The sequence below is a fragment of the Apteryx mantelli genome, unplaced genomic scaffold, assembly GCF_036417845.1.
Source record: "Apteryx mantelli isolate bAptMan1 unplaced genomic scaffold, bAptMan1.hap1 HAP1_SCAFFOLD_332, whole genome shotgun sequence".
Classification (NCBI taxonomy): Eukaryota; Metazoa; Chordata; class Aves; order Apterygiformes; family Apterygidae; genus Apteryx; species Apteryx mantelli.
Genome location: NW_027118685.1, coordinates 15,209 through 42,850, shown reverse-complemented (window position 1 = coordinate 42,850; position 27,642 = coordinate 15,209). Strand labels below are relative to the sequence as shown.

General features: G+C 67.9%; 1 protein-coding gene across 1 annotated transcript in view; it reads right to left on the bottom strand.

Moving 5' to 3' along the window:
- Nucleotides 1–457: 457 nt before the first annotated feature.
- The window catches only part of LOC106493522 (neurogenic locus notch homolog protein 3-like), a gene marked incomplete at both ends in the record, with an annotated part of 42,075 nt that continues 14,890 nt past the window's right edge, over nucleotides 458–27,642 (bottom strand). Inside the window, 26 exon segments of the mRNA XM_067317230.1 lie at nucleotides 458–982; nucleotides 985–1,311; nucleotides 1,313–1,504; nucleotides 2,344–2,440; nucleotides 2,893–2,956; nucleotides 2,959–3,043; nucleotides 4,567–4,590; nucleotides 4,592–4,872; nucleotides 6,121–6,283; nucleotides 6,650–6,734; nucleotides 7,043–7,256; nucleotides 8,002–8,150; nucleotides 8,972–9,292; nucleotides 10,757–11,262; nucleotides 12,588–12,700; nucleotides 15,009–15,260; nucleotides 16,702–16,834; nucleotides 17,233–17,417; nucleotides 18,358–18,511; nucleotides 20,183–20,390; nucleotides 21,661–21,889; nucleotides 23,029–23,181; nucleotides 24,575–24,694; nucleotides 25,422–25,535; nucleotides 26,359–26,504; nucleotides 26,607–26,799. Coding sequence (XP_067173331.1) covers nucleotides 458–982; nucleotides 985–1,311; nucleotides 1,313–1,504; nucleotides 2,344–2,440; nucleotides 2,893–2,956; nucleotides 2,959–3,043; nucleotides 4,567–4,590; nucleotides 4,592–4,872; nucleotides 6,121–6,283; nucleotides 6,650–6,734; nucleotides 7,043–7,256; nucleotides 8,002–8,150; nucleotides 8,972–9,292; nucleotides 10,757–11,262; nucleotides 12,588–12,700; nucleotides 15,009–15,260; nucleotides 16,702–16,834; nucleotides 17,233–17,417; nucleotides 18,358–18,511; nucleotides 20,183–20,390; nucleotides 21,661–21,889; nucleotides 23,029–23,181; nucleotides 24,575–24,694; nucleotides 25,422–25,535; nucleotides 26,359–26,504; nucleotides 26,607–26,799 — 5,033 coding nt within the window.

Below are 27,642 nucleotides of genomic sequence, written 5' to 3'. Positions count from 1 at the left end.
GGGGTTGGCACCCTATGGGTGGTAGGCAGCACCCTATGGGGGGGTGGCACCCTATGGGTGGTGGGCGGGCACCCTACGGGGGGGTGGGGTGGCATCCTATGGGCAGTGGGTGGCACCCTATGGGTGGTGGACAGCACCCTGTGGGGGTGGTGGCACCCTATGGGGGGGGTGGCACCCTATGGGTGGCAGGTGGCACCCTGGTGGGGGTGGCACCCTATGAGTGGGGGTTGGCACCCTATGGGTGGCAGGTGGCACCCTACGGGGGGGTGGCACCCTATGGGTGGTGGGTGGCACCCCACGGGGGGGGGGTGGGGTGGCATCCTATGGGCAGCGGGGTGGCACCCTATGGGTGGTGGACAGCACCCTGGGGGGGGTGGCACCCTATGGGGGGGTGGCACCCACAAATGGTGGGCAGCACCCCGGGGGGGGGGTTGCCCCCCTGCACCCCCCCACCCACCCCCCCACCCACGGGGTTCAGGCGAAAGCCTGCATTTTGGGGGGCTGCTCGGGGGGCGCCGGGGGGCCCAGCTGGGTCTGGGGGCGCCGGGGGGGCGGCGCCGGGGGGGGGGGGCGGCGGCAGCACGGCGGGGCTGCCGGCGGCCTCGGACCAGTCGGAGAGGGAGCGGGGCGAGGGGCTGGCCCAGGGCTCGGGCGACTCCTCGGGCGAGGGCGTCAGGTACGGGTGCTCGCTGGGCACCCGCAGGTAGCGCCCCGGCACCCGCTCCTCCGCGGCACCCGCGTAGCGCCGGGCGCCCCGCGGCGACCGCCGCCCGCCCCTCCTGGGTGCCACCGCCACCGCCACCACCCGCCGCCTGCAGCAGCACCCCGGGGCCGTACGCCGCCGCCGCCGCCACCACCATGGGTGCCGCCGGCGGCGGTGGGTGCAAAGCGGGTGGCAGCGCAGCCAGGAGCGGGGCGCAAGGCCACTCGAAAGCACCCGCCACGGCCAAGCCCAGCCCCACGCACGGCGGCGGCGGGCGGCGGCGGCGGGCAGCAGCGACGGGTGCCCCCGCAGGCCGGCACCCACCTCGCCCAGGCGCCCCAAAGCGAAGGGCACCTCGGGGTGGAAGGGCGGCGAGGCGGCGGCGCGGGCACGTAGGGCGAGTCCAGCGAGTCGACGGGCGACAGCGTCACCGAGCTCTCCAAGCCCGGGCATTCGGCGGCCGCTTTCTTGCCGCCGCGAGCGCCCTTGGGTGCCGTCGGCACCTTGGCGGACGGGCGCCGGGTCTTCTTGGCGCCTTTGAGGCCGGGCAGGAAGGCGGCCGGCGGGCAGAGGAGGGGCGAGAGGTTGTGGGGCGCCGGCGGCAGCGGGGCCGGGGGGGCTGCGCACCGTGTTGTACTCGTCCAGCAGGCGCACGATGTCGTGGTGCAGCCGCTCGTGGCCGATGTCGCGCGGCAGCCGGTCCAGGTGGTCCGTGATCTCCCGGTTGGCGAAGTGATCCAGCAGGATCTTGGCCGTCTCGTAGCTGCCCTCGCGGGCCGCCAGGAACAGCGGGGTCTCCTCCTGGTTGGGGGGGGGGTGGGGTGAGTGGGGGCAGGGGCAAAGGGGGGACCCACCTGGGGTGTGGGGCCATGGAGCGTCTCCCCTTGGGGATGTGGAGCAATGGAGCATCTCCCCTTGGGGTCATGGGGCCATGGGGCATCTTCTCTTGGGGACACAGGGCAATGGGCCATCTCCCCCTGGGACGTGGAACCATGGAGCATCTCCCTTGGGGACGTGGGGCCATGGGGTGTCTCCTCTTGAGGACATGGGGCAATGGAGCATCTCCCCTTGGGGACGTGGAGCAATGGAGCATCTCCCCTTGGGGTCATGGGGCCATGGGCATCTTCTCTTGGGACATGGGCAATGGAGCATCTCCCTTGGGGACGTGGAGCAATGGGCCATCTCCCCTTGGGGACGTAGAGCAATGGGTGTCTCCTCTTGAGGACATGGGGCAATGGAGCATCTCCCCTTGGGGACACGGGGCAATGGAGTATCTCCCCTTGCGGATGTGGGGACATGGGGCATCTCCCTTTGGGGACATGAGGTCATGGAGCATCTCCCCTTGGGGACATGGGGCAATGGAGCATCTTCCCTTGGGTCGTGGGCCATGGGACATCTTCTCTTGGGGACACGGGGCAATGGGCCATCTCCCGTGGGGACGTGGGGGCATGGGGCATCTCTTCTTGGGGACATGAGGCAATGGGTCCCCATATGGGGCAGAAGGTCCTCATCTTGGGTGTCAGGGGTCTCCATGGGGGTCCCCATCCAGGGTGAAGGTCCCAGTAGGGTCCCCGTTCAGGTGCTGGAGGTGCCCATGGGGGTCCCTGTCTAGGGTGGGGGTCCCTGCAGCCCCCCCTCACCTTGCTGTCCTGCATGTCCTTGTTGGCCCCGTTCTTGAGCAGCGCCAGCGTCGCCTCCATGTTGTTCACGGCCGCGGCCCAGTGCAGCGCCGACTTGCTGGGGGGGGGGCCACGGGGGGGGGGGGCGTGAGACCCCCTCCCCAGCACCCCAGGGACCCCTGCTCCAGCACCCACTGCCTGGGGGGGCCCCCCCCTGTCCCCAATCCACCCAGGGACCTCCCCCAGATGCCTCCCAGACCCCCTTTTCCCTGTCCCACCACCCCCGAGGACCCCACATCTGCTTGGGGAGGGGTCCCCCCATTCCCACCACCTAGGACCCCCTCCTAGACCCCACAACCATGATCCCCCGGCCCAGGGGGGGTCCCCCTGTCCCCAACCCACCCAAGGGACCTCCCCCAGATGCCTCCCAGACCCCCTTTTTCCTTGTCCACCACCCCCAAGAACTCCACATCTGTTTGGGGAGGGGTCCCCCCATTCCCACCACCTAGGACCCCCCCCCTAGACCCCACAACCACGTTCCCCCCGGCCCAGGGGGTCCCCGCTGGGCACCCACCGCTCTCGTCGACGGCGTTGACGTCGGCGTGGCAGGCGATGAGCTCCTCCACCATGCCTCCACGGCCAGGCGGGCGGCCAGGATGAGCGCCGTGGAGCCGTCACTCATGCGGGCGTCCAGGTCCGTGGAGCGGTTGCGGATGAGGATCTGGGGAGGGGTTGGGGGGGCGGGTGGGCTGGGGAGGAGGGGGGCCGGCCCCACAGCGGGGGCCCGCACCCCACAGCAGGGTGCCGTGCATCGTGGCGGGGTCCCTATAGCTGTGCCCAGGGTCCCACAGCCCGTGGTGGGGCCCCTATGGCTGTGCCCCATGGAAGGGTCCCACAGAGGGGTCACACAGCCTGGGGCAGGGTCCCCATAGCTGTGCCCCACGGCGGGTTCCTGCCCCCTGTGGTGGGGTCCCTATAGCTGTGCCCCACGGTGTGGTCCCACGCCCCACGGCAGGGTCCCACACCCCGCGGTGGGGTCCCTATAGCTATGCCTGTGCCCCATGGCGGTGTCCCATGCCCCGTGGCGAGGTCCCTAAAGCTGTGCCCCACGAGAGGGTTCCATGGCGGAATCCCTATGACCATGCCCTGTGGTGGGGGTCCCTATAGCTGTGCACATGACCCATGGAGAGGTCCCACACCCCATGGTGGGGTCCCTATAGCTGTGTTCCATGGTGGGGTCCCATGTCCTGTGGGCAGGGTCCCTACAGATGTGCCCCATGGAGAGGTCCCACACCCCATGGTGGGGTTCCTATAGCCGTGCCCCATGGTGGGGTCCCTATGACCATGCCCCATGGTGGGGTCCCATGCCCGTGGTGGGATCCCTATAGCTGTGTTCCATGGTGGGGTCCATGTCCTGTGGGCAGGGTCCCTACAGATGTGCCCCATGGAGAGGTCCCACACCCCATGGTGGGGTTTCCTATAGCCGTGCCCCATGGTGGGGTCCCTATGACCATGCCCCATGGTGGGGTCCCATGCCCCGTGGTGGGATCCCTATAGCTGTGTTCATGGTGGGGTCCCATGTCCTGTGGGCAGGGTCCCTACAGATGTGCCCCATGGAGAGGTCCCACACCCCATGGTGGGGTTCCTATAGCCGTGCCCCATGGTGGGGTCCCTATGACCATGCCCCATGGTGGGGTCCCATGCCCCGTGGTGGGATCCCTATAGCTGTGTTCCATGGTGGGGTCCCATGTCCTGTGGGCAGGGTCCCTACAGATGTGCCCCATGGAGAGGTCCCACACCCCATGGTGGGGTTCCTATAGCCGTGCCCCATGGTGGGGTCCCTATGACCATGCCCCATGGTGGGGTCCCATGCCCCGTGGTGGGATCCCTATAGCCGTGCCCCATGGTGGGGTCCCATGCCCTGTGGGCAGGGTCCCTACAGATGTGCCCCATGGAGAGGTCCCAAACCCCGTGGTGGGGTCCCTATAGCCATGCCCCATGGTGGGGTCCCTATGACCATGCCCCATGGTGGGGTCCCATGTCCTGTGGGCAGAGTCCCTACAGATGTGCCCCATGGAAAGATCCCACACCCCATGGTGGGGGTCCCTATAGCTGTGTCCCATGGAAGGTCCCACACCCCATGGCGAAGCTTCTAGAACAGTGGCCCACGTGGCAGTGCCCAGTGCCCACGGCAGTGTCCAGTGCCCCACGGCAGCGCCTGGCGCCCAGCGCCGGTGGCCTCACCTGGAAGACGCCCTGCGCGTCGGCGGGTGACGGCGGCGTGCAGCGGCGTGCGCCCCGTGTTGTCCTGGGCGTTGGTGTCGGCGCCGGCGTCCAGCAGGCGCTTGGCGGCGTCGGCGCGGGCGTAGCGGGCGGCAAGGTGCAGGGCGGTCTCGCCCGTGCGGTCCGTCTGGGCGCCCAGGCTGGCGCCCTGGCAGATGAGGTCGCCGATGATGCCGGCCGAGGCGTCGTCGCCATCCTCGTCCTCGGCCACCTCGGCCTCCAGGCCGCCGCCGCAGAAGGAGGCCAGCATCAGCGGCGTGAAGCCGTCTGCGGGCACCGCCGGGCTGGCATTAGCCGGCTGCCGGGCACGCTGGGAAGCCGAGGCCTCCAGGATGCCCCGTGGGGGACTCCCAGCCCAGGCCCACCACCCAACTGGCCCCAGGGTGCCCCCCTGGACTCCATAACAGTCCTACCAGGTCCATGGTGGCCCCCAAGCCCATGGTGCTCCCTAGACCTACAACGGCCCTACCAGGTCCATCATGGCCACCATGCTCATGGTGGCCTCCATGTCCTATGTCCACCCTACCTAGCCCCAGAGTGCCCTCCTGAACCCCATAACAGCCCTACCAGGTCCATCGTGGCCCCCAAGCCCATGGTGCCCCCTGGACCCTACAACAGCCCTACCAGGTCCATCGTGGCCCCCATGCTCATGGTGGCCTCCATGTCCTATGTCCACCTTACCTGGCCCCAGGGTGCCCCCCTAGACCCCACAACAGCCTACCAGATCCATCATGGCCCTCATGCTCATGGTGGCCTCCATGTTCTATGTCCACCCTACCTGGCCCTGGGGTGCCCCCCTGGACCCCACAACAGCCCTACCAGGTCCATCGTGGCCCCCAAGCCCATGGTGCCCCCCGGACCCTACAACAACCCTACCAGGTCTATCATGGTCTCCATGCTCGTGGCGGCCTCCATGTCCTATGTCCACCCTACCTAGCTCCAGGGTGCCCCCCTGGACCCCACAACAGCCCTACCAGATCCGTCATGGCCCCCATGCTCATGGTGGCCTCCATGTTCTATGTCCACCCTACCCGGCCCTGGGGTGCCCCCCTGGACCCCACGACAGCCCTACCAGGTCCATGGCAGCCCCCAAGCCCATGGTGGTCCTGTCCTATGCCCATCCTACCTGGCCCCAGGGTGCCCCCCTGGACCCCACACCAGTCCTATTAGGTCCATGGTGGCCCCCATATCCACCCTATCTGGACCTATGGTGCCCCCCCATGCTCACAGTACCCCCAAACCCCACAACAGCCCTACCAGGTCCCACGGTGCCCCCCATGCCCATGGTGCCCCTCTGGACCCCATGTCATTCCTACCAGGTCCTTGGTGGACCCCATGCCCCTGATGCCCACCATGCTCCATGGCAACCCTATCTCATCCCATGGGGCCTCCATGCCCATGGTGTTCTCCATGCTCATCCTACCTGGCCCATCACGGCCCCAATCCACTGGTCTCCTCCATGCCCCCCTATCCCTGCCCCCCCCCATGCTCATGGCGCCCCCGTGCCCACCCTACCTGGCCCTCGGACGTTGACGTCCATGCAGTCGGAGTCAAACTCTCCCTGGGGCGGTGTGAGGGCCATGGCGGGTGGCATGCGGATGTCGGCTGCCACCAGGTGGTGCTGGGTCCACTGGCGGCAGTCCACGGGGTCCTCAGGCTCGGCGCTCGGCTCCTCCACCTGCTCACCCAAGGGTGCCCGGTCATTGGGGTGCCAGGAACCCCCTGTATGTGCCCCACACCCCACCACGTCTTCCCCTGCCCAGTGTCCTGACCCATCTGCTCATGGTGCCCACCATGACCCATGGTGCCCACCATGATCCATGCCCACCCTGTCTGGCCCCATGGTACCTCCTGTGCTCATGCTACTACCCTCCTGTCCCACACCAACCCTACCAGGTCCATGGTGCCCACCATGCTCATGGTGCCCACCATGCCCCATGCTCACCCTCTCTGGCCCCATGGTGTCCCCCCCATGCCCACGGTGCCACCAAGGTCCATGACATCCCCCCCCCAACCACACACACGCTGCCCCAGCCTGAGGTACCTTGAGCCTCTTGGCCTCGGGGCAATCGCTGTCCAGCCACTCCTCCGAGGGCTCGCCCATGAGGCTCTCACCTTTCCCGATGTTCCTGGGTCGGAGGGACACAGGCATGAGGCTGGGCCCCCCCCCTTCCCCAAGTGTTTTGGGGTTTGGGGGGGGTCTCAGGGCACCCCGAAACCCCAAGGAGCGTCGGGGTCCCCCTCCCCGCACAAAGTGAGATGGTCCCCAGAAGGGACCACCTGCAGGTGATACCCCACATGTACCCAGAGGGACCCACCACAGACCCAGAGAGGCCCCCCAACCAATGGGGACCCCCACCGGGTGCAGTAAGGTCCCCCCCCCAGTTGCACTGGGACCCCCACAGCACCTCCAGGACCCCACCAGGTGCCAGCTCACTTCATGCCCAGGGCGTCCTGCCCCACGGGCTCGCGCCGGTCCTTGTTGCTCTCCTTGGAGATGCTGAAGCCCTCGGGGAACCAGAGGGTGCTGTGCTCCCGCTTGCGCCGCGCCACCAGCACGCCCAGCACCGCGATGGCCAGCAGGATCACGCCGCCCACCACCACCAGCGGCAGCAGGCGCACCGGGTCGGGGGCCTCGGGCAGCTTGTCACCTGCGCGCCGGGGACAAAGTCAGGGCGAAGCCACCGCCGGGGGAACCCCGGGCGTCGGGGAGAGCGGCAGGGCGTTGCCACCGCCAAGGTATCCTCTGTGTTGGGGACACCCCAAGCATTGGGGACAGCCTCAGGGCACTGCCACCACTGGGGCACTCTGCGTGTTGGGGACACCTCTGCACATCGGGGACAGTGGCACTGTTAGGACACCACCGGGGCACCCCACACGCTCAGGCACCCCATGCCTCGGGGACTCTGCCACCATGGGGCACCCCACGTTCTGGGGACACCCATGTTAGGGACACTGGCACCATCAGGCCACCACCACCACCAGGGACACTCTCTGTGTCAAGGCCACCCCCGCACGTTGGGGTCACCTTGCACCTTGGAGACACTGGCACTGGCAGGGCATCACCAGGGCACCCCAAATGTTGGGGACACCAGCATCAGCGAGCCACCCCATGTGTCAGTGCCACCAGCACCATCAGGGTACCCCTGCACATTGGGGACAGCCCAAATGTCAGGGACATCAGCCTGGTCAAGCCACCCCACGCTTCAGGGGCCACCAGCACCATCAGGACACCCTGCACATCGGGGACACCCCAAACGTTGTGAACATCAGCATGGCCAAGCCACCCCATGCGTCAGTGCCACCAGCACCATCAGGCCACCAGGTGCATCAGGGCCACCCCGCGCCGCAGGGCCACGGTCCCCGTCCCCAGGGAGGCCCCGCGCCCAGCCTCACCACGCACGGCCTTGATGGGGTAGGGGAAATCGAGGCGCTCGACGGCCGAGAGCGCGGCCAGGTAGTCGGCGGCGCTGCGGGTGTCAGGGAAGCACTTGTCGGAGGCCTGCGAGCAGAGGCGGTTGTCGATCTCCAGCGTCACCACGGAGCTGCCAAGGGACACGGGCGGGTTAGGGGGATGCAGGGGACCACGGGGAGCTTTGCCAAGGTCCCTCCTACACATGGGGTCTCCATCGCCCCAAGCCAGGTTTAGCCTGTACGTGGAGGCCTCCTGCCACCTCCCACCCAGCACCCGTGTCCCCGTGTCCACCTGCCACACAGCACCCATGTCGCCATGGCATGTCCCCGTGACTGCCGTGTCACCTTGTGTCTTCCAACGCAGCACCCACGGCGCATGCCACCCAGCACCAATGACCCCAAGTCATGTCCCCCAACTCCATCCCGCCCAACACCCATGTCCCCATACCATGCCCCCAATGTTCCCCTACTCCATTCCACCCAGCACCAATAGCCCCATGGCCCCTTGCTCCATCTCACTCAGCACCCATGGCCCCATACCATGTCCCCCAATGTACCCCAGCCCCATCCCACCCAGCACCCATGATCCCGTGTCATGTCCCCCATGTCCCCTTGTCCCATCCCACCCAGCACTCATGTTCCCATGTCATGGCCTCATTTTCCCTTGCCCATCCCACCCAGCACCCATGGTCCCATGTCACATCCCCAGGGTCCACCACCCCATCCCACCCAGCACCCACGTCCCTATGTTGTGTCCCTAGTGTCCACCAACCCCATCCCACCCAGCACCCATGGTCCCATGTCACATCCCCAGTGTCCACCACCCCATCCCACCCAACACCCACACCCCTATGTTGCGTCCCCATGTCCCCCAGCCCCATCTCACCCAACACCCACGGCCCCGTGCAGTGCCCCCCACCTCCCCCCACCCCGCGTCCCCCGCCCCGCTCACCCGATGACCTCGGGGGCCACCTCGCGCCGGCGCAGGCGCTGGGGCCGGTAGTAGGGCTCGATCATGTAGTGGCCGTGGCGGTCGAGGCGGAAGCGCAGCGAGGTGCGCAGGATGGCGCTGAGGCGCTGCAGGAAGGCGGTGCTGGTGCGCCGCAGCTCCTCGGGGGGCAGCAGCACGGTGACCACCAGCACGCCGCGGGCCAGCGCCTCGGGCACCTCGTGGGCGCAGTCGAGGCCGTCCCAGCCGCACTCCTCGTTGTTGCAGCCCTGGTCGCACTGGCCGTCGGCGAAGTGGTCGGAGCAGTACTGCTCGTAGACGGGGCTGCGGGAGGGCACGGCGCCACTGCCCACGGGCACCCACGGGGGCACGCGGGGGGTGGGATGGGGTGGGCGGGGGGTGGGTGATGGGGTGGGCATGGTGGCCATCAGATAAGGTGGGCGTGGGGGCCATGGGAGAGGTGGCCATGGCGTAAAGGTGGGCATGGGGCACCAGAAAGGGTGGGCAGGGGGGACACAGGTCAGGGTGGGCAGGATTAAGTGATGGGGTAGGCATGAGGCCATGGGACAGGGTGGCCATGGAGAAAGATGGGCATGGGCGACACAGGTCAGGGTGGGCAGGGGGTACGTGATGGGGCGGGCATGGTGGCCACCAGATAAGGTGGGTGTGGGGGCCATGGGAGAGGTGGCCATGGGGTAGAGTGGACATGGGGAACAGACCATGGTGGACAGGGGGTACATGATGGGGCAGGCATGGTGGCCACCAGATAAGGTGGGTGTGGGGCCATTAGACAGGGTGGCCATGGGGTAGGGTGGGCACGGGGCACCAGACAGGGTGGGCGTGGGGCACCAGATAGGGTAGGCATGGTGGACTAGATGGGGTAATGGATAGGGTGGGCATGAGGGGAAGGATGGGGTGGGCGGGGGGCAGGTGATGGGGTGGGCATGGTGGCCACCAGATAAGGTGAGCGTGGGGACCATGGGACAGGGCAGCCATGGGGTAAGATGGGCATGGGGACGCCAGATAAGGTGGGCATGGAGCAGGATGGGCATGGGGCACTGGATAGGGTGGCCATGGGCCAAGATGGGCACAAGACAGGGTGGGCATGGGGGACACCAGATAAGGTGGACATGGAGCCGGATGGGCACGGGAGACACCAGATAAAGCAGGCACGGAGCACGATGGGCATGGGGGACACCAGACAAGGTGGGCATGGAGCAGGATGGGCATGGGGACACTAGAGAAGATGGGCACAAAGACACCAGACAAGGTGGGCATAGAGCAGGATGAGCATGGGGGACACCAGATAAGGTGGGCATGGAGCAAGATGGGCATGGGGGACACCAGAAAAGCGTACACAGAGCAGGATGGGCACAGGGACACCAGATAAGGTGGGCACACAGACACCAAACAAGGTGGGCACGGAGCACGATGCGCATGGAGACACCAGACAAGGTGGGCACAGAACAGGCTGGGCATGGGGGACACCAGACAAGGCGGGCATGGAGCAGGCTGGGCATGGGGGACACCAGATAAGGTGGGCACAGAGGCACCAGACCAGGTGGGCATGGACCAGGATGGGCACGGAGGACACCAGACAAGGTGGGCACGGAGCATGATGAGCATGGGGGACACCAGACAAGGTGGGCACAGAGCATGATGAGCATGGAGGACACCAGACAAGGTGGACATGGAGCAGGATGAGCACGGGAGCAACGCAATAAGGTGTCGCTGAGCACGGGTGGCACAGCATGAGGTGGGCAATGCGCGGCACGGGGGGGTACTCACTTGCAGGCGCGGTCGCGGGCCCGGCAGTCGAAGTTGTCGTAGAGGCAGGGCGCCGTGTTGCAGGCCGGGTCGCAGCGGCTGTTGTTGAAGAGCTGCGGGCAGCCGGCGGCCTCGCAGTGCTGCCAGGGGTCGCCCACCAGCAGCGAGCAGTCGCCGCCGTCCCAGCGGCACGGCGCGCTGTTGCACTGCCGGTCGCAGCGCCCGTCGCCGCCCCGGCTCCGGCACTCGGGTAGCGGGCAGCCGGCGGGGACGGGTGCCGGAGCCCGCTCGCACCGGGGACCCTCGAAACCCGGGGTGCAGAGGCAGCCGCTGCCTCCCGGCAGGCAGCTGCCTCCATTGAGGCAGCCGCAGGTGCCGTTGGCTCCCGCCCGGCACTCGGGGCCGCCGAAGCCCGGTGGGCAGGCGCAGCGTGCGCCCAGCGGCGAGAGCAGGCAGCTGCCGCCGTTGGCGCAGGAGAGGTGGCGGCACGAGGCTGCCCCCCGCTCACAGCGGGCACCCGCGAAGCCCTGGTGTGGGGGGGGGGGAAAGGGGGGGTTAGGGGTGGGGGTGGCACCTAGGTGGGTGCTGGCGTACTAGGTGCAGCCAGATTGTGCACATCTGGGCCACCCAGAACAGTCCCAGCACCCACCTGGCACCAGACCCTTGGGTGCACCCAGCCCCACGCCCGCTCGTGCCACCCAGGACATCCCCAGCACCCACCTGGCACCCAACCCCACGTGCACCCAGGACAGTCCCAGCACCCACATGCCACCAGACCCTTGGGTGCACCCAGCCCCATGCCCACTCGTGCCACCCAGGGCATCCCCAGCACCCACCTGGCACCCAACCCCACGTGCACCCAGGTCACTCAGGCCAGTCTCAGCACCCACATGGCACCAGACCCTTGGGTGCACCCCAGACCAGCCCCATAGCATGGGTGCACCCAACCCCATGTGCACCTGGGCCACCCAGGACATCCCCAGCACCCACCTGGCACCCAACCCCACGTGCACCCAGATCACCCAGGCCAGTCCCAGCACCCACATGGCACCAGACCCTTGGGTGCACCCAGCCCCACGCCCGCTCGTGCCACCCAGGACATCCCCAGCACCCACCTGGCACCCAACCCCACGTGCACCCAGGACAGTCCCAGCACCCACATGCCACCAGACCCTTGGGTGCACCCAGCCCCACGCCCGTTCGTGCCACCCAGGACATCCCCAGCACCCACCTGGCACCCAACCCCATGTGAACCTAGGCCACCACGACAGTCCCAGCACCCACATGGCACCAGACCCTTGGGTGCACCCAGCCCCATGCCCACTCGTGCCACCAAGGACATCCGCAGCACCCACTTAGCACCCAACCCCATGTGCACCCAGGTCACCCAGGACAATCCCAGCACCCACCTGACACCAGACCCTTGGGTGCACCCAGCCCCATGCCCGCTTGTGCCACCCAGGGCATCCCCAGCACCCACCTGGCACCCAACCCCACATGCACCCAGGCCACCCAGGACATCCTTGGTACCCACCTAGCACCAAACCCTTGGGTGCACCCAGCTCCCTGCCCTCCAGTGCCCCCAGACCCACAAGAGCACCCACCTGGCACCAAACCTTTGGGTGCACCCAACCCCATCTGCACCCGGGCCACCCAGGACAGCCCCAGCACCCACCTGGCACCAAACCCTCGGGTGCCCCCAACTCCATGCCCACCCGTGCCCCCCCCAGTCCAACCCCAGCACCCGCCTGGCACCCAGCCCCACGCCCCCCAATCCAGCCCCAGCATCCGGCCCCGCAGCCCTGGGTGCCCGGCAGCCCCCAGCCCGGGTGCCGGCCCCGCGGGTGCTCACCGGCGGGCAGCGGCAGAGGAAGCCGAGCAGGGTGCCGGGTGCCGCCTGGCACTGCCCGCCGTTCTGGCAGGGCTGCGACTCGCACGCGTCCACCGGGCTCTCGCAGCGGCGCCCTGCGGCGACGACGGCGCGGGCGTTACGGGTGGGGGGGGGGGGCTGGGGGTGGGCACGGGCCTGGCACCCTGCCCGGCACCCTGGCATGGACCTGGCACCCAGCCTGACACCCTGGCATGGTGCCCACGTGCCCATTGCCCACCCTGGCACCACCCCGCACCCTGGCATGGTCCAATGCACCCACTGCCCACCCTGGCACCACCCTGCACCCTGGCACGGCCCAATGCACCCATTGCCCATCTTGGCACCACCCTGCACCCTGGCTCATCCCTGGCACCACCCTGCACCCCGCCACGGTCCAATGCGCCCATTGCCCACCCTGGCACCACTCTGCACCCTGGCATGGTCCAATGCACCCATCGCCCACCCTGGCACCAGCCCGCACCCCAGCATGGTCCCCATGTGCACCCATTGCCCACCTTGGCACCACCCTGCACCCCAGCATGGTCTAATGCACCCATTGCCCACCCTGGCACCAACCTGCACCCTGGCTCATCCCTGGCATCACCCTGCACCCCGGCACAGTCCAATGCACCCACTGCCCACCCTAGCACCACCTTGCACCCTGGCTCATCCCCAGCACCACCCTGCACCCCAGCATGGTCCCCACACACCCATCACCCATCCTGGCACCACCCTGCATCCCGGCACAGTCTAATGCACCCATTGTCCATCCTGGCACTATCCCGCACCCCAACATGATCCAATGCACCCATCGCCCACCCTGGCACCACCCTGCACCCCGGCTCATCCCCGGCACCACCCTGCACCCCTGCATGGTCCAATGCACCCATCGCCCACCCTAGCACCACCATGCACCCCAGCTCATCCCTGGCACCACCCTGCACCCCAGCATGGTCTAACGCACCCATCGCCCACCCTGGCACCATCCTGCACCCTGGCTCATCCCCGGCACCACCCTGCACCCCAACATGATCCAATGCACCCGTTGCCCACCCTGGCACCACCCTGCACCCTAGCACGGTCCCCACGTGCTCATTGTCCACCCTGGCACCACCCTGCACCCCGGCACAGTCCAATGCACCCATCGCCCACCCTGGCACCAGCCCACACCCCGGCATGGTCCCCATGTGCACCCATTGCCCACCTTGGCACCACCCTGCACCCCAGCATGGTCTAATGCACCCATTGCCCACCCTGGCACCACCCCGCACCCTGGCTCATCCCTGGCACCACCCTGCACCCCGGCACAGTCCAATGCACCCACTGCCCACCCTAGCACCACCCTGCACCTTGACTCATCCCCGGCACCACCCTGCACCCCGGCATGGTCCAATGCACCCATCGCCCATCCTGGCACCACCCTGCACCCCGGCACAGTCCAATGCACCCACTGCCCACCCTAGCACCACCCCGCACCCTGGCTCATCCCCAGCACCACCCTGCACCCCAGCATGGTCCCCACACACCCATCACCCATCCTGGCACCACCCTGCATCCCGGCACAGTCTAATGCACCCATTGTCCATCCTGGTACCATCCCGCACCCCAACATGATCCAATGCACCCATCGCCCACCCCGGCACCACCCTGCACCCCTGCATGGTCCAATGCACCCATTGCCCATCTTGGCACCACCCTGCACCCCAGCTCATCCCCGGCACCACCCCGCACCCCAGCATGGTCCAATGCACCCATCGCCCACCCTGGCACCACCCCACACCTTGGCTCATCTCCAGCACCACCCTGCACCCCAGCACGGTCCCCACATGCCCATTGCCCACCCTAGCACCACCCTGCACCCCGCCACGGTCCAATGCGCCCATCGCCCACCCTGGCACCACCCCGGACCCCGGCACGGTCCCCACGCACCCATCACCCACCCTGGCACCACCCTGCACCCTGGCACAGTCCAATGCACCCACTGCCCACCCTGGCACCACCCTGCACCCTGGCACAGTCCAATGCACCCACTGCCCACCCTGGCACCACCCTGCACCCTGGCACAGTCCAATGCACCCGTTGCCCACCCTGGCACCACCCCGGACCCCAGCACGGTCCCCACGCACCCATCACCCACCCTGGCACCACCCTGCACCCTGGCACAGTCCAATGCACCCACTGCCCACCCTGGCACCACCCTGCACCCTGGCACAGTCCAATGCACCCATTGCCCACCCTGGCACCACCCTACACCCCGGCATGGTCCAATGCACCCATTGCCCACCCTGGCACCACCCCAGACCCCAGCACGGTCCAATGCACCCATCGCCCATCCTGGCACCACCCTGCACCCTGGCACGGTTCCCCGCGCGCCCATCGCCACCACCGGGCCCCGGCACCCACCGGTGAAGCCGGGCTGGCAGAGGCAGCGGTAGTCGTTGGCGCCCTGCACGCAGGCCCGGCTGCGGCGCGGGTGGCAGGGCCGGCCGCGGCACTCGTCGACGTCGCCCTCGCAGCGGCGCCCCGTGTAGCCCGGCGGGCAGGCGCAGCGGTAGCCGCCCACCTGGTCCACGCAGGTGCCGTTGTGGTGGCACTTGGGCGCCCGGCCGCCCGGCCCCGGGGCGCAGTCGTCCTCGTTGATCTCGCACAGGACGCCTGCGGGCGCGCGGGTGGGGTTCAGCGGGGACGTGGGCACGGTGCCACCTTGCTACGGGGATGTGGGGGACCCAACACGGTGCCACCCTGGCATGGGGGTGTGGGGAGCTGGCTTGGTGCCACCCTGGTATGGGGACATGGCCTGGAGCTGCCCTGGCATGGGGACATGGGGACCCAGCACGTTGCCACCCTGGCATAGGGATGTGGGGAGCTGGCTTGGTGCCACCCTGGCATGGGGACACAAGGAGATGGCCCAGTGCCACCCTGGCATGGGGACACAGACTGGAGCTGCCCTGGCATGGGGACATGGGGACATGGGGACCTGGCTTGGTGCTACACTGGCATGGGGACACGGGGACACAGCCCAGTGCCACCCTGGCATGGGGACATGGGGACATGGGGACCTGGCTTGGTGCTACACTGGCATGGGGACACGGGGACACAGCCCAGTGCCACCCTGGCATGGGGACATGGGGACATGGGGACCTGGCTTGGTACTACACTGGCATGGGGACACGGGGACACAGCCCAGTGCCACCCTGGCATGGGGATGTGGGGACATGGGGACCTGGCTTGGTGCCACCCTGGCATGGGGACATGGGGACACTGCCTGGTGCCAGCCGGACATGCAGATATGGGGACCTGCCTTGGTGCCACCCTGGCCTAGGGACATGGGGACTTGGCTTGGTGCCACCCTGACATGGAAACGAGGGGACATGGCCCAGTACCGCCCTGGCATGGGGACACAGGGACCCAACCCGGTGCCACCCTGGCATGGGGATGTGGGGACTTAGCCTGGCGCCACACTGGCATGTGGACATGGGGACACGGCCCAGTGCCACGCTGGCATGGGGACACAAGGACATGGCCTGGAAGTGCCCTGGCATGGGGATGGGGGGACACGGCCCAGTGCCACCCTGGCATGGGGACACAGGGACCCAACCCAGTGCCACCCTGGCATGCGGACGTGGGGACAGGGCCCGGTGCCACTCTGGCATTGCAATATGGGGACCTGGTTTGGCGCCACCCTGGCACAGGGACACGGGGACCTGGCTTGGCGTCACCCTGGCATGGAGACACAGGGACCTGGCTCAGTGCCACCCTGGCATGGGGACACAACCCGGTGCCATCCTGGCACGGGGACATGGGGACGCAGGGACCCTGCCTGTCACCACCCCGGCACAGGGACATGGGGATCCTACCTGTCACCACCCTGACATGGGGACACGGGGACCCTGCCACTGCCACCCTAGCATGAGGACATGACTCTGCCTGTCACCATCCTGGCACAGGGACACGGGGACACAGAGCTGCCACCTGCCACCATCCCGGCGTGAGGACCCGGGGGGGTCCCTGTGCATGCTGGCATGGGGGGCGGGGGCAGCACCGCGGGGACCCCAGCGTCCCTCGGCGCTGTCCCCGCCGGGGTGGTGGCACCTACCCAGGGTGCCCGGCGGGCAGGAGCAGACGTAGCGGCCCACGAGGTCCACGCAGGAGCCACCGTTCTGGCACGGCTGCGACTGGCACTCGTCCACCTCCCGCTGGCACTGCTCGCCCTCGAAGCCCGGGGGACACTGCGGGGGGACACCCGTGGGTGACCGGCACCCAGGGGCGTCCCACAGGGGGTGGCTGAGGTGGTCGGTGCCCGTGGGGACCTCGTGTCCCAGCTGACACCCGGAGCAAGGGGACATCAAGGAGAGAAGGGGGCGGTAGGTGCCCCACGGGGGGACCCCGCGTCCCACCTGGCACCCGGAGCAGGGGACATCGGGAAGATGGCCCAGGGGTGGTGGGTGCACCCACGGGCCCATCTTCACCCATGGGTTCCACCACCACCACCATCTCCTCCTCCTTCTGCAGAAGCTCCCAGGGAAGCATCCAGCACCCAAAAAAAACCCTCCCAGGTGCAACCAGCGGGCTCATGCCCAGAAGGACCCAGGCGTCCGGGGGGCACCCAAGGGTGCCGGGCCCTCACCTCGCAGTGGTAGCCGCCCACGTAGCTGCGGCACGTGGCGCCGTGCTGGCAGGGGTCGGGCTGGCAGCGGTCCAGGGGGCTCTCGCAGTAGGCGCCCGCGTAGCCCTCGTGGCACAGGCACTGGTGGGTGCTGCCCACGTCCACGCAGCGGCCCCGCGCGTGGCACAGCTGCTCCGGGGAGACCCCTGCGGTGACAGGGTGGGCCCAGGCGTCCGGGCACGTTAGGACCCTCCCGACACCCGTGAAAGGGGAAAGGGCCCAGGCGTCCGGGCAGGTTAGGACCCTCCCGACACCCGTGAAAGGGGAAAGGGCCCAGGCGTCCAGGTGCATTATAACACCCCCAGTTCCCCAGCACCCATGAACCCAGAAAGGACCCAGCACCCATGAATTGGGAAAGGGCCCAGGTGTCTGGGTGTGTTAGGACCCTCCCAGCATCCATGAAACGGGAAAGGGCCCAGGCGTCCGGGCGTGTTAGGACCCTCCCCGCACCCGGGAAAGGGGAAAGGGCCCAAGAGTCCGGGTGCATTAGGACCCTCCCGGCACCCATGAATTGGGAAAGGGCCCAGGCATCCGGGCATGTTAGGACCTTCTCGGCACCCATGAACCCAGAAAAGACCCAGGCGTCCGGGTGCGTTATAATCCCCCAGCACCCATGAACCAGGAAAGGACCCAGCACCCACGAACCCAGAAAGGACCCAGGTGTCGGGGTGCATTATAACTCCCCTCAGTCCCACTAGCACCCATGAACCAGGAAAGGACCCAGCACCCTTGAACCCAGAAAGGACCCAGGTGTCGGGGTGCATTATAACTCCCCTCAGTCCCACTAGCACCCATGAACCAGGAAAGGACCCAGCACCCTTGAACCCAGAAAGGACCCAGGTGTCCGGGTGCGTTAGAACCTCCCCCTAGTCCCCCCAGCACCCATGAACCAGGAAAGGACCCAGCACCCATGAACCCAGAGAGGACCCAGGCGTCCGGGTACATTAGAACCTCCCTCTAGTCCCCCCAGCACCCATGAACCCAGAGAAGACCCAGACGTCCGGGCTCGTTATAACCCCCCAGCACCCATGAACCCAGAGAGAACCCAGCACCCATGAACCGAGCGAACGTCCGGGCGGCGCTCACCCCTGCGGGCGGCCGCCACGGCGCAGGACACGTTGGGGACGTCGCAGTAGGGACCCGACCAGCCGCCGGGACACTCGCAGGCCACCTCGGGGCCCGTCTGGAGGCAGCGGCCGCCGTTGCGGCAGGGCGACGCCTGGCACAGGTCCACCGGCAGCTGCCAAGACGGGGGTGGGGGGGGCACCCCAAAAATATGTAGGTGATGGGTGCCGGCACGCAGGGCACCCCCCACCCATGGGTGCCCACCCATGCGGGAGGGTAAAAAGCAAGAAAAAACAATATGCAGTTGGGGGACACCAAGCGGGGCGTTAGTAGAGGGGACACCCATGGGAGCACACCCAAGTGGGGCATTCACAGAGGAGGAGCACCCATGGGTGCCCACCTAAGGGCGTCATTAGAGGGAGCACCCACAGGTGCCCAGCTGCGTGGGTCGCTCACACCCATGGATGCCCACCCAAGTGGGTCACTTGTCTCCATGAGTGCCCATCTGAGAAGGTCCCTTGCATCCATGAGTGCCCACCCGAAGGGGCTGCTCACACCTGTGGGTGCCCACCCAAGTGGGTCACTCATCTCCATGGGTGCCCACCCGAGCAGGTCGCTTGCACCCATGGGTGCCCTCCTAAGGGGATCATTAGTAGAGGGAGCAGCCATGGGTGCTCACCTATGCAGATCGTTACAGGGGAGCACCCATAGGTGCCCACCCACACAGGCTGCTCTCACCTGCGGGTCGCTTGTATCCATGGGTGCCCACCTGAGCAGGTCACTCTCACCTGTGGTTGCCCACCCACATGGGTCACTTGCACCCATGGGTGCCCACCTGGGTGGGTCACTCACACCCATGGGTGCCCACCTGAGCAGGTCACTCTCACCTGTGGTTGCCCACCCACATGGGTCATTTGCACCCATGAATGCCCATCCAAGTGGGTCGCTTGCACCCATGGGTGCCCACCTGAGCAGGTCACTCTCACCTGTGGTTGCCCACCCACATGGGTCATTTGCACCCATGAATGCCCATCCAAGTGGGTCGCTTGCACCCATGGGTGCCCACCTGAGCAGGTCACTCTCACCTGTGGTTGCCCACCCACATGGGTCATTTGCACCCATGAATGCCCATCCAAGTGGGTCGCTTGCACCCATGGGTGCCCACCTGAGCAGGTCACTCTCACCTGTGGTTGCCCACCCACATGGGTCATTTGCACCCATGAATGCCCATCCAAGTGGGTCGCTTGCACCCATGGGTGCCCACCTGAGCAGGTCACTCTCACCTGTGGTTGCCCACCCACATGGGTCATTTGCACCCATGAATGCCCATCCAAGTGGGTCGCTTGCACCCATGGGTGCCCACCTGAGCAGGTCACTCTCACCTGTGGTTGCCCACCCACATGGGTCATTTGCACCCATGGGTGCCCATCCAAGTGGGTCGCTTGCACCCATGGGTGCCCACCTGAGCAGGTCACTCTCACCTGTGGTTGCCCACCCACATGGGTCATTTGCACCCATGAATGCCCATCCAAGTGGGTCGCTTGCACCCATGGGTGCCCACCTGAGCAGGTCACTCTCACCTGTGGTTGCCCACCCACATGGGTCATTTGCACCCATGAATGCCCATCCAAGTGGGTCGCTTGCACCCATGGGTGCCCACCTGAGCAGGTCACTCACACCTGTGGTTGCCCACCCACATGGGTCATTTGCACCCATGGGCGCCCACCTGAGCAGGTCACTCACACCTGTGGTTGCCCACCCACATGGGTCATTTGCACCCACGGGTGCCCACCTGGGTGGGTCTCTTGCACCCACGGGTGCCCACCCGAGGGGACGCGGGGCTCACCTGGCACTGGGCGCCGGCGTAGTCGCGGGTGCAGCGGCAGCGGTAGGCGCCGGGGGTGGCGGCGGGCAGGCAGGTGCCGCCGTGCAGGCAGGGCTGGCCCCGGCACCCGTCGGGTGGGTGCTGGCAGTGGGCGCCGGTGAAGCCGGGGCGGCAGCGGCAGGTGAAGGAGGCGACGCCGTCCACGCAGGTGCCCCCGTTGAAGCAGGAGCTGCGGGCGCCCCGGCAGGGCTTCAGCCTCGGGGGCACCCGTGGGTGCCGGGGGGGGCAGACGGGGAGGGTGAGGGGTGAGGAGAAACGGAGGAGGATTTGGGAAGGTTGGCGTGTCCAGGGGCACCCATGGGTGCCCGGGGCTGTGAGCGCAGCTGGGGACGTCGTGCTGGCAGGGAAAGGTTTGAGGACACCCAAGGACACCCATGGGTGCTCTTTCTCATAGATGTTGTGCTGGCATGGAAAGGGTTGAGGACACCTAGGGACACCTAGGGACACCCATGGGTGCCCTACCTTTTCAGAATGTCATGCTGGCAGGGAAAGGTCTGAGGACACCCATGGGTGCCATATCTGTCATGGACCTCATGCTAGTAAGGGCAAGCACGGGGACACCAAAGGACACCTGAGGGCACCTGTGGGTGCTGTATCTATCGGGGACATTATACTGGCACGGGGAGGTTTGGGGACACCTAGGAACACCCATGGGTGCCATTTCTGCCAGAGACGTTGTGTTGGCAGGGCAAGGTTTGAGGACAGCCACAGACACCCATGGGTGCCGTAAGTGTCACTGCAGTCAGGGATGTCGTGCTGGCAGGGGCAGGCCTGGGGACACCTGGGGACACCCAGGAGCACCCACGGGTGCCATCCCCATCAGCGCATTCAGGGCCACCGTGCTGGCACGGGGATGTGTGAGGACACCTGGGGATGCCTGGGACCCCCATCCCCATCGCTGCACCCAGGGCCACGGCACGGGCACATGTGGGGACACCTGGGGACACCCAGGAGCACCCACGGGTGCCATCCCCCTTGGTGCATTTGGGGCCACCGTGCTGGCACAGGGACGCATGAGGACACCTGGGGATGCCCGGGACCCCCATCCCCGTCGCTGCACCCAGGGCCGCAGCATGGGCACAGAGACGTGGGGACACCTGGGGACACCCATGGGTGCCATCCCCATCGGCGCATTGGAGACCACCATGCTGGCACGGGGACGCATGAGGACACCCGGGGGATGCCCAGGACCCCCATCCCTGTCGTTGCACCCGGGGCCACAGGGCAGGCATGGGGACATGCAGGAACACCTGGGGACACCCAGGAGCACCCATGGGTGCCATCCCCATCGGCGCATTCGAGACCACCGTGCTGGCACGGGGACGCGTGAGGACACCCGAGGGATGCCCAGGACCCCCGTCCCCATCGCTGCACCCGGGGCCACGGCACGGGGCGGGGGACGCGGGGGACCGCCCGGGGGGCACCCATGGGTGCTGTACCTGTCGGTGCAGTCGGGCACGTTGTGCTGGCACAGGCGGCCGGCCCAGCCCGGGGCGCAGGCGCAGGTGAAGCTGTTGACGTAGTCGGTGCAGGTGCCGCCGTTGAGGCAGGGCCGGTCCCGGCACTCGTCCACGTCGGTGCCGCAGCGGGGGCCCGCAAAGCCGGGGGGACACGTGCACCCAAAGGTGTCCGCCTCCTCCCGGCACGTGCCCCCGTTGAGGCAGGGGTCTGCGGAGGGGCACGTTGGAGGGGGGGGGTGAGGGCACGGCAAGGGGTGCCCCATGGTGATGGGGTGGCCCCCGGAGCGCGGGTGCCACCGTTGACCTGGCCCCACGGCACCCGCAGGTGGCACCTTCACCTGGCCCCATGGGACCTGAAGGTGACACCTTCACCTGGCCACAGGGCACCCAAAGGTGACACCTTCACTTTGTTCCCATGGTACCTGAAGGTAACACCCACAGCTTGGCCCATGGCACCCGAAGGTGACACCTTCACCTGGCCCCATGGGACCTGAAGGTGACACCTTCACCTGGCCTGAGAGCACCCAAAGGTGACACCTTCACCTGGTCCCATGGGACCTGAAAGTGACACCTTCACCTGGCCACAGGGCACCCAAAGGTGACACCTTCACCTTGGTCCCATGGGACCTGAAGGTGACAACCATGCTCTGTCCCATGCCACCCACGTGACACCCACACCTGGTCCTATGGCAGCTGAAGGTCACACCCACGCCATGTCCCATGGGACCTGAAGGTGACACCTTCACCTGGCCCCACAGAACCCGAAGGTGACACCCACACCGGGGCCCATAGCACCCAAAGGTGACACCCATGCACTGTCCCATGGGACCTGAAAGTGACACCCATGCCGTGTCCCATCGCACCCAAAGATGACACCCTGACCTGGTCCTGTGGCACCTGAAGGTAACACCCCCCCCCCACAGTGACCAGGACACCTCAATGCTGACACCTCCCTGCCCGTCCACAGGGGCACCCGGTGTCCCCAGATGCCTGGTGTCCCCACTGTCCCTGGTGTCCCCCCCCCGCTGGTGTCCCCAATGTCCTCCATGTCCCCACACTCACCACGGTGGCAGTTGTCCACATTGCTCTTGCAGGTGGCCCTGGTGGCTCCAGTGTCCCCATATCCCCCTGTCCCCCCCTGTCCCCCTGTCCCCCCCGTGTCCCTGCCCCGGGCTCACCGTGGAGGCAGGGATGGAGGCAGGGGTGGAGGCAGCACTGGCAGGACCCCCCCATCCCCATGTCCCCCCCCGTCCCCAGCTCACCATGGCGGCAGGGGTGGAGGCAGCGCTGGCAGGACCCCCCCATCCCGGTGTCCCCTCCCCCGTGTCTCCCCCCCCCCAGGCTCACCATGGCGGCAGGGGCCAGGGGGGCGCTGGCAGGTGGCGCCGCCGTAGCCGGGAGGGCAGAGGCAGGCGAAGGCGCCGGGCCGGTTGTGGCAGGAGCCCCCGTTGCGGCAGGGCCCCTCCGCGCACTCGTCCACGTCCTCCTCGCAGCGGCCCCCTGCGCGGCCCCCCCCCGCCCCACAGTGGGGCAGCCACCACCAGGGGCGGGGGGGGGGGTCACAGGGGGCAGGGGGGTCACAGAGAGCAGGGGGGCAGGGGTCATGGGGGCAGGAGGGCACAGGGGGCAGGGGGGTCACAGGAGGCAGGGGGGCAAGGGTCATGGGGGCAGGGGGGTCACAGGAGGCAGGGGGGCAGGGGGGTCACAAGGGGTAGGGGGTCGCAGGAGGCAGGGGGGCAGGGGTCATGGGGGCAGGAGGGCACAGGGGGCAGGGGGGTCACAGGAGGCAGGGGGGCAGGGATCATGGGGGCAGGAGGGCACAGGGGGCAGGGGGGTCACAGGAGGCAGGGGGGGCAGGGGTCATGGGGGCAGGAGGGCACAGGGGGCAGGGGGGTCACAGGAGGCAGGGGGGCAGGGGTCATGGGGGCAGGAGGGCACAGGGGGCAGGGGGGTCACAGGAGGCAGGGGAGGCAGGGGTCACGGGGGCAGGGGGTCAAGGGCACAAGGGAAGAGGTCACAGAACATGGGGTCGGGGTCAAAGGACACAGGGTCCAGGGTCAGGGGTCAGAAGGTCCAGGGACAGAGGGCACAGGGTCAGGGAGAGGGGGGGCAGCGGACATGGGGTCAGGGGTCAGAGGGCACAGGGGGCAGAGAACAAAGAGCACAAGGTCAGGGTCGGAGGTCAGAGGGCACAGAGTTGGGGGCAGAGGGGCACCAGGTCAAGGGTTAGGGGTCAGGGGCACCCAGAGCGGGTTATGGAGGCCCAGGGGTGCCCAGGAAGGGGGGGTCAGGGTGCCCCATGGAGAGGTCAAGGTCTCCAGAGGGGATCAGGGTGCCCGGGGGGTGTTGGGATGCCCATGGGGTGGGGTTGGGGTGCCCCATGGGGCAGGTTGGGGTGCCTAGGAGGGGTCACGGTGCCCCGGGGGGGGGGAGGGTCAGGGCACCCCATTGAGGGGTCGGGGTGCCCATGGAGGGGATCAGGGTGCCCGGGGGGGGTTGGGGTGACCCATTGAGGGGTCAGGGCACCCATGGAGCGGATCAGGGTGCCCATGGAGGGGGGTCAGGATGGCCGGGGGGTTGAGGGTACCTGGGGGGGGGGTCAGGGCGCCCATGGAGAGGATCAGGGTGCCCGGGGGGGTTGGGGTGCCCCATTGAGGGGTCAGGGCGCCCATGAAGGGGGTCAGGGTGCCCCATGGAGGTTGGGGTGCCCCATTGAGGGGCCAGGATGCCCATGGAGGGAATCAGGGTGCCCATAGAGGGGGGTCAGGGTGCCCCCGGGGGGGGGGTCAGGGTGCCCATGGGGGGGTCGGGGTGCGCAGGAGGGGTCGGGACGCCCCATGGCGGGGGTGGGGGTGCCCGGGGTGGGGGTTCCGGGGCCCGCGGGTGCCCGCACCTTGCCAGCCGGGGGGGCAGCGGCAGCTGAAGCCCTCGTAGTCGGCGGTGGGGACGCAGACACCCCCGTTGGCGCAGGGGTTGGGGGCGCAGGGCGCCAGCACCCGCTCGCAGTTACGGCCTGGGGTGGGGTGGGGGGAAACGCCGGCACCCATCAGGGCACCCGGCACCCATCAGGGCACCACGGGCACCCATCAGGGCATGGTGGCCACCAGGCACCCGGTACAGCACCATGGGTACCCATCAGGGCACCATGAGCACCCATCAGGGTACAGGGGCCACCAGGGCACCAGGCACCCATCAGGGCACCATGGGCACCCATCAGGGTGGCCACCAGGCACCTGGTACAGCACCATGGGCACCTGGCACCCATCAGGGCATGGTGGCCACCAAGCACCCAGTACAGCACTATGGGCACCCGGCAGGGCACCCGGCACCCATTAGGGCACAGTGGCCACCAGGCACCTGGTATGGCACCATGGGCACCCATCAGGATACAGTGGCCACTGGGCACCTGGTACAGTGCCATAGGCACCCATCAGGATATGGTGGCCACCAGGCACCTGGTACAGCACCATGAGCAGCCATCGGGGTACAGTGGCCACCAGGCACCTAGTGCGGCACCATGGGCGCCCATCAGGGCAGGGTGGCCACCAGGCACCTGGTACAGCACCATGGGCACCCATCAGGGCCCGGTGGCCACCAGGCACCCAGCACGGCACCGTTGGCACCTGGCACGGCAGTGCCCGCTGGCAGGGCAGTGCCAAGAAATGCCCCGTGGCGGTGCCACCCCATCCCTGCAGGTGCCATGCCATGTCCTCCCCCGCAGTGGCACCCGTGTCACCCACCTGCGAAGGGCAGGGTGCAGAGGCAGCGGTAGGTGCCCACCCCGTCCACGCAGGTGCCCCCGTTCAGGCAGGGGCTCAGCGCGCACTCGTTGACGTCCGTCTGGCAGTGGGTGCCTGGGGGGCGAGCGCCACGTCACGCGGGGACACGGGGGACATGGGCACAGCGGGGACATGGGCACGGCGGGGACGCGGGCATGGCTGGGACATGGGCGTGGCAGGAGATAGGGACCAACTTCAGGGGTCCCCAGGGTGGTCCCAGTGTCCCCAAGGTGGTCAGGTCATCCCCACGGTGGTCGGGTCGTCCCCATGGCAGTCCCGGTGTCCCCATGATGGTCAGGGCATCCCCGCAGTGGTTGGGGCATCCCTGCGATGATCCCAGTGTCCCCAGGGTGGCTGGGACATCTCCAGGGTGGCCAGGGCACCCCCAGGGTGGTCTCAGTGTCCCCAAGGTGGTCAGGGCATCCCCAGGTGGTTCCAGTGTCCCCAGCGTGGTCAGGGCGTCCCTGTGGTGGTCCCGGTGTCCCCAGGGTGATCAGGGTGTCCCCAGGGTGACCAGTGCATCTCCAAGGTGGTAAGGGCGTCCCCGTGGTGGTCCCAGTGTCCCCAGGGTGGCCAAGGCATCCCCAGGGTGGTCCTGGTGTCCCCAGGGTGGCCAGAGCGTCCCCAGGGTGGTCAGGGTATTCCCAGGCGATCCTGGGGTCCCCAAGGTGACCGGGTTGTCCCCAGGGTGGTCAGGGCATCTCCACGGTGGTCCTGGTGTCTCCACGTCCATCCCAGTGTACCCAGGGTGACCGGGTTGTCCCCAGGGTGGTCAGGGCATCCCCAGGGTGGTCCCAGTGTCCCCAGGGTGGCCGGGGCATCCCCAGGGTGGTCAGGGCATCCCCAGGGTGGTCCCGGTGTCCCCAGGGTGGCCGGGGCATCCCCGCGGGGGCCGTACCCTGGTATCCCTCCTTGCAGGCGCAGCGGTAGCCGCCGGCGTGGGGGCTGCAGGTGCCGCCGTGCTGGCAGGGCTGCGACTGGCACCCGTGGGTGCTGCGGGCGCAGGTGGGGCCGGCCCAGCCCGGCTCGCAGTCGCAGGCGAACCTGCGGAGAGGGTGGCGTGGGCGCCGGGCACCCCCACCCCGGGGCGGGCACCCTCGTCCCCCTCCCCCCGCCCCCGCCACCGCCACCCCCGGCCCCACTCACCCGTCGCCCAGGTCGCGGCAGGCGCCGTGGGCGCAGGGGCCGCTGCGGCAGGGCTCGGCGCCCGGGTGGCACAGCGGGGCGCGGGTGCCCGGCGGGCACAGGCAGCGGAAGCCGTTCTCGCCGTCCACGCAGGTGCCGCCGTTGCGGCAGGGCTGCGAGGCGCACTCGTCGATGTCCACGTCGCACTGGGGGCCTGGGCGGGGGGGCGGCACGGCGGGGGTGGGCACCCAGTGGTGGGCACCCATGGTGGGTGCTGCTGTGTGGCCATGGGCATCTCCACAGAGCACCATGAGTGCACCATCCATGGGGAACGGCCACAGGCAACCATGGTGGGCACCCATGGTGGGCGTCCAATGTTGGGCGCTGCTGTGTGGCCGTAGGCATCTCCACAGGGCACCATGAGTGCATCATCCATGGGGAATGGTCATGAGCACCCATGGTGGGCACCCAATGGTGGGTGCTGTGCATCATCCATGGGGAATGGCCACAGACAACCATGGTGGGCACCCATGGTGGGCATCCAATGGTGGGCGCTGCTGTGTGGCCACAGGCACCTCCACGGGGCACCATGAGTGCATCATCCATGGGGAACAGTCATGAGCACCCATGGTGGGCACCCAATGGTGGGTGCTGGGCATCATCCATGGGGAATGGCCATGGGCAACCATGGTGGGCGCCCATGGTGGGCACAGGCATCTCCCCAGGGCACCATGAGTGCACCATTCATGGGGAATGGCCATGGGCACCCATGGTGGGCACCCAGTGGTGGGCACTCAATGGTGGGTGCTGCTGTGTGGCCATGGACATCTCCCCAGGGCACCACGAGTGCATCATCCATGGGGAATGGCCACAGACAACCATGGTGGGCACCCAATGTGGGCACCCAATGTGGGCACTGCTGTGCGCAATGGCCATGGGCATCACCATGTGCACCAGCCAAGAACATCTCTCTGGGCACTGGCCACGGGCATCTCCACGAGCATTGGTCATGAGCATCTCCCTGAGCATCACTCATAGGCATTTCCTGGGCACCAGC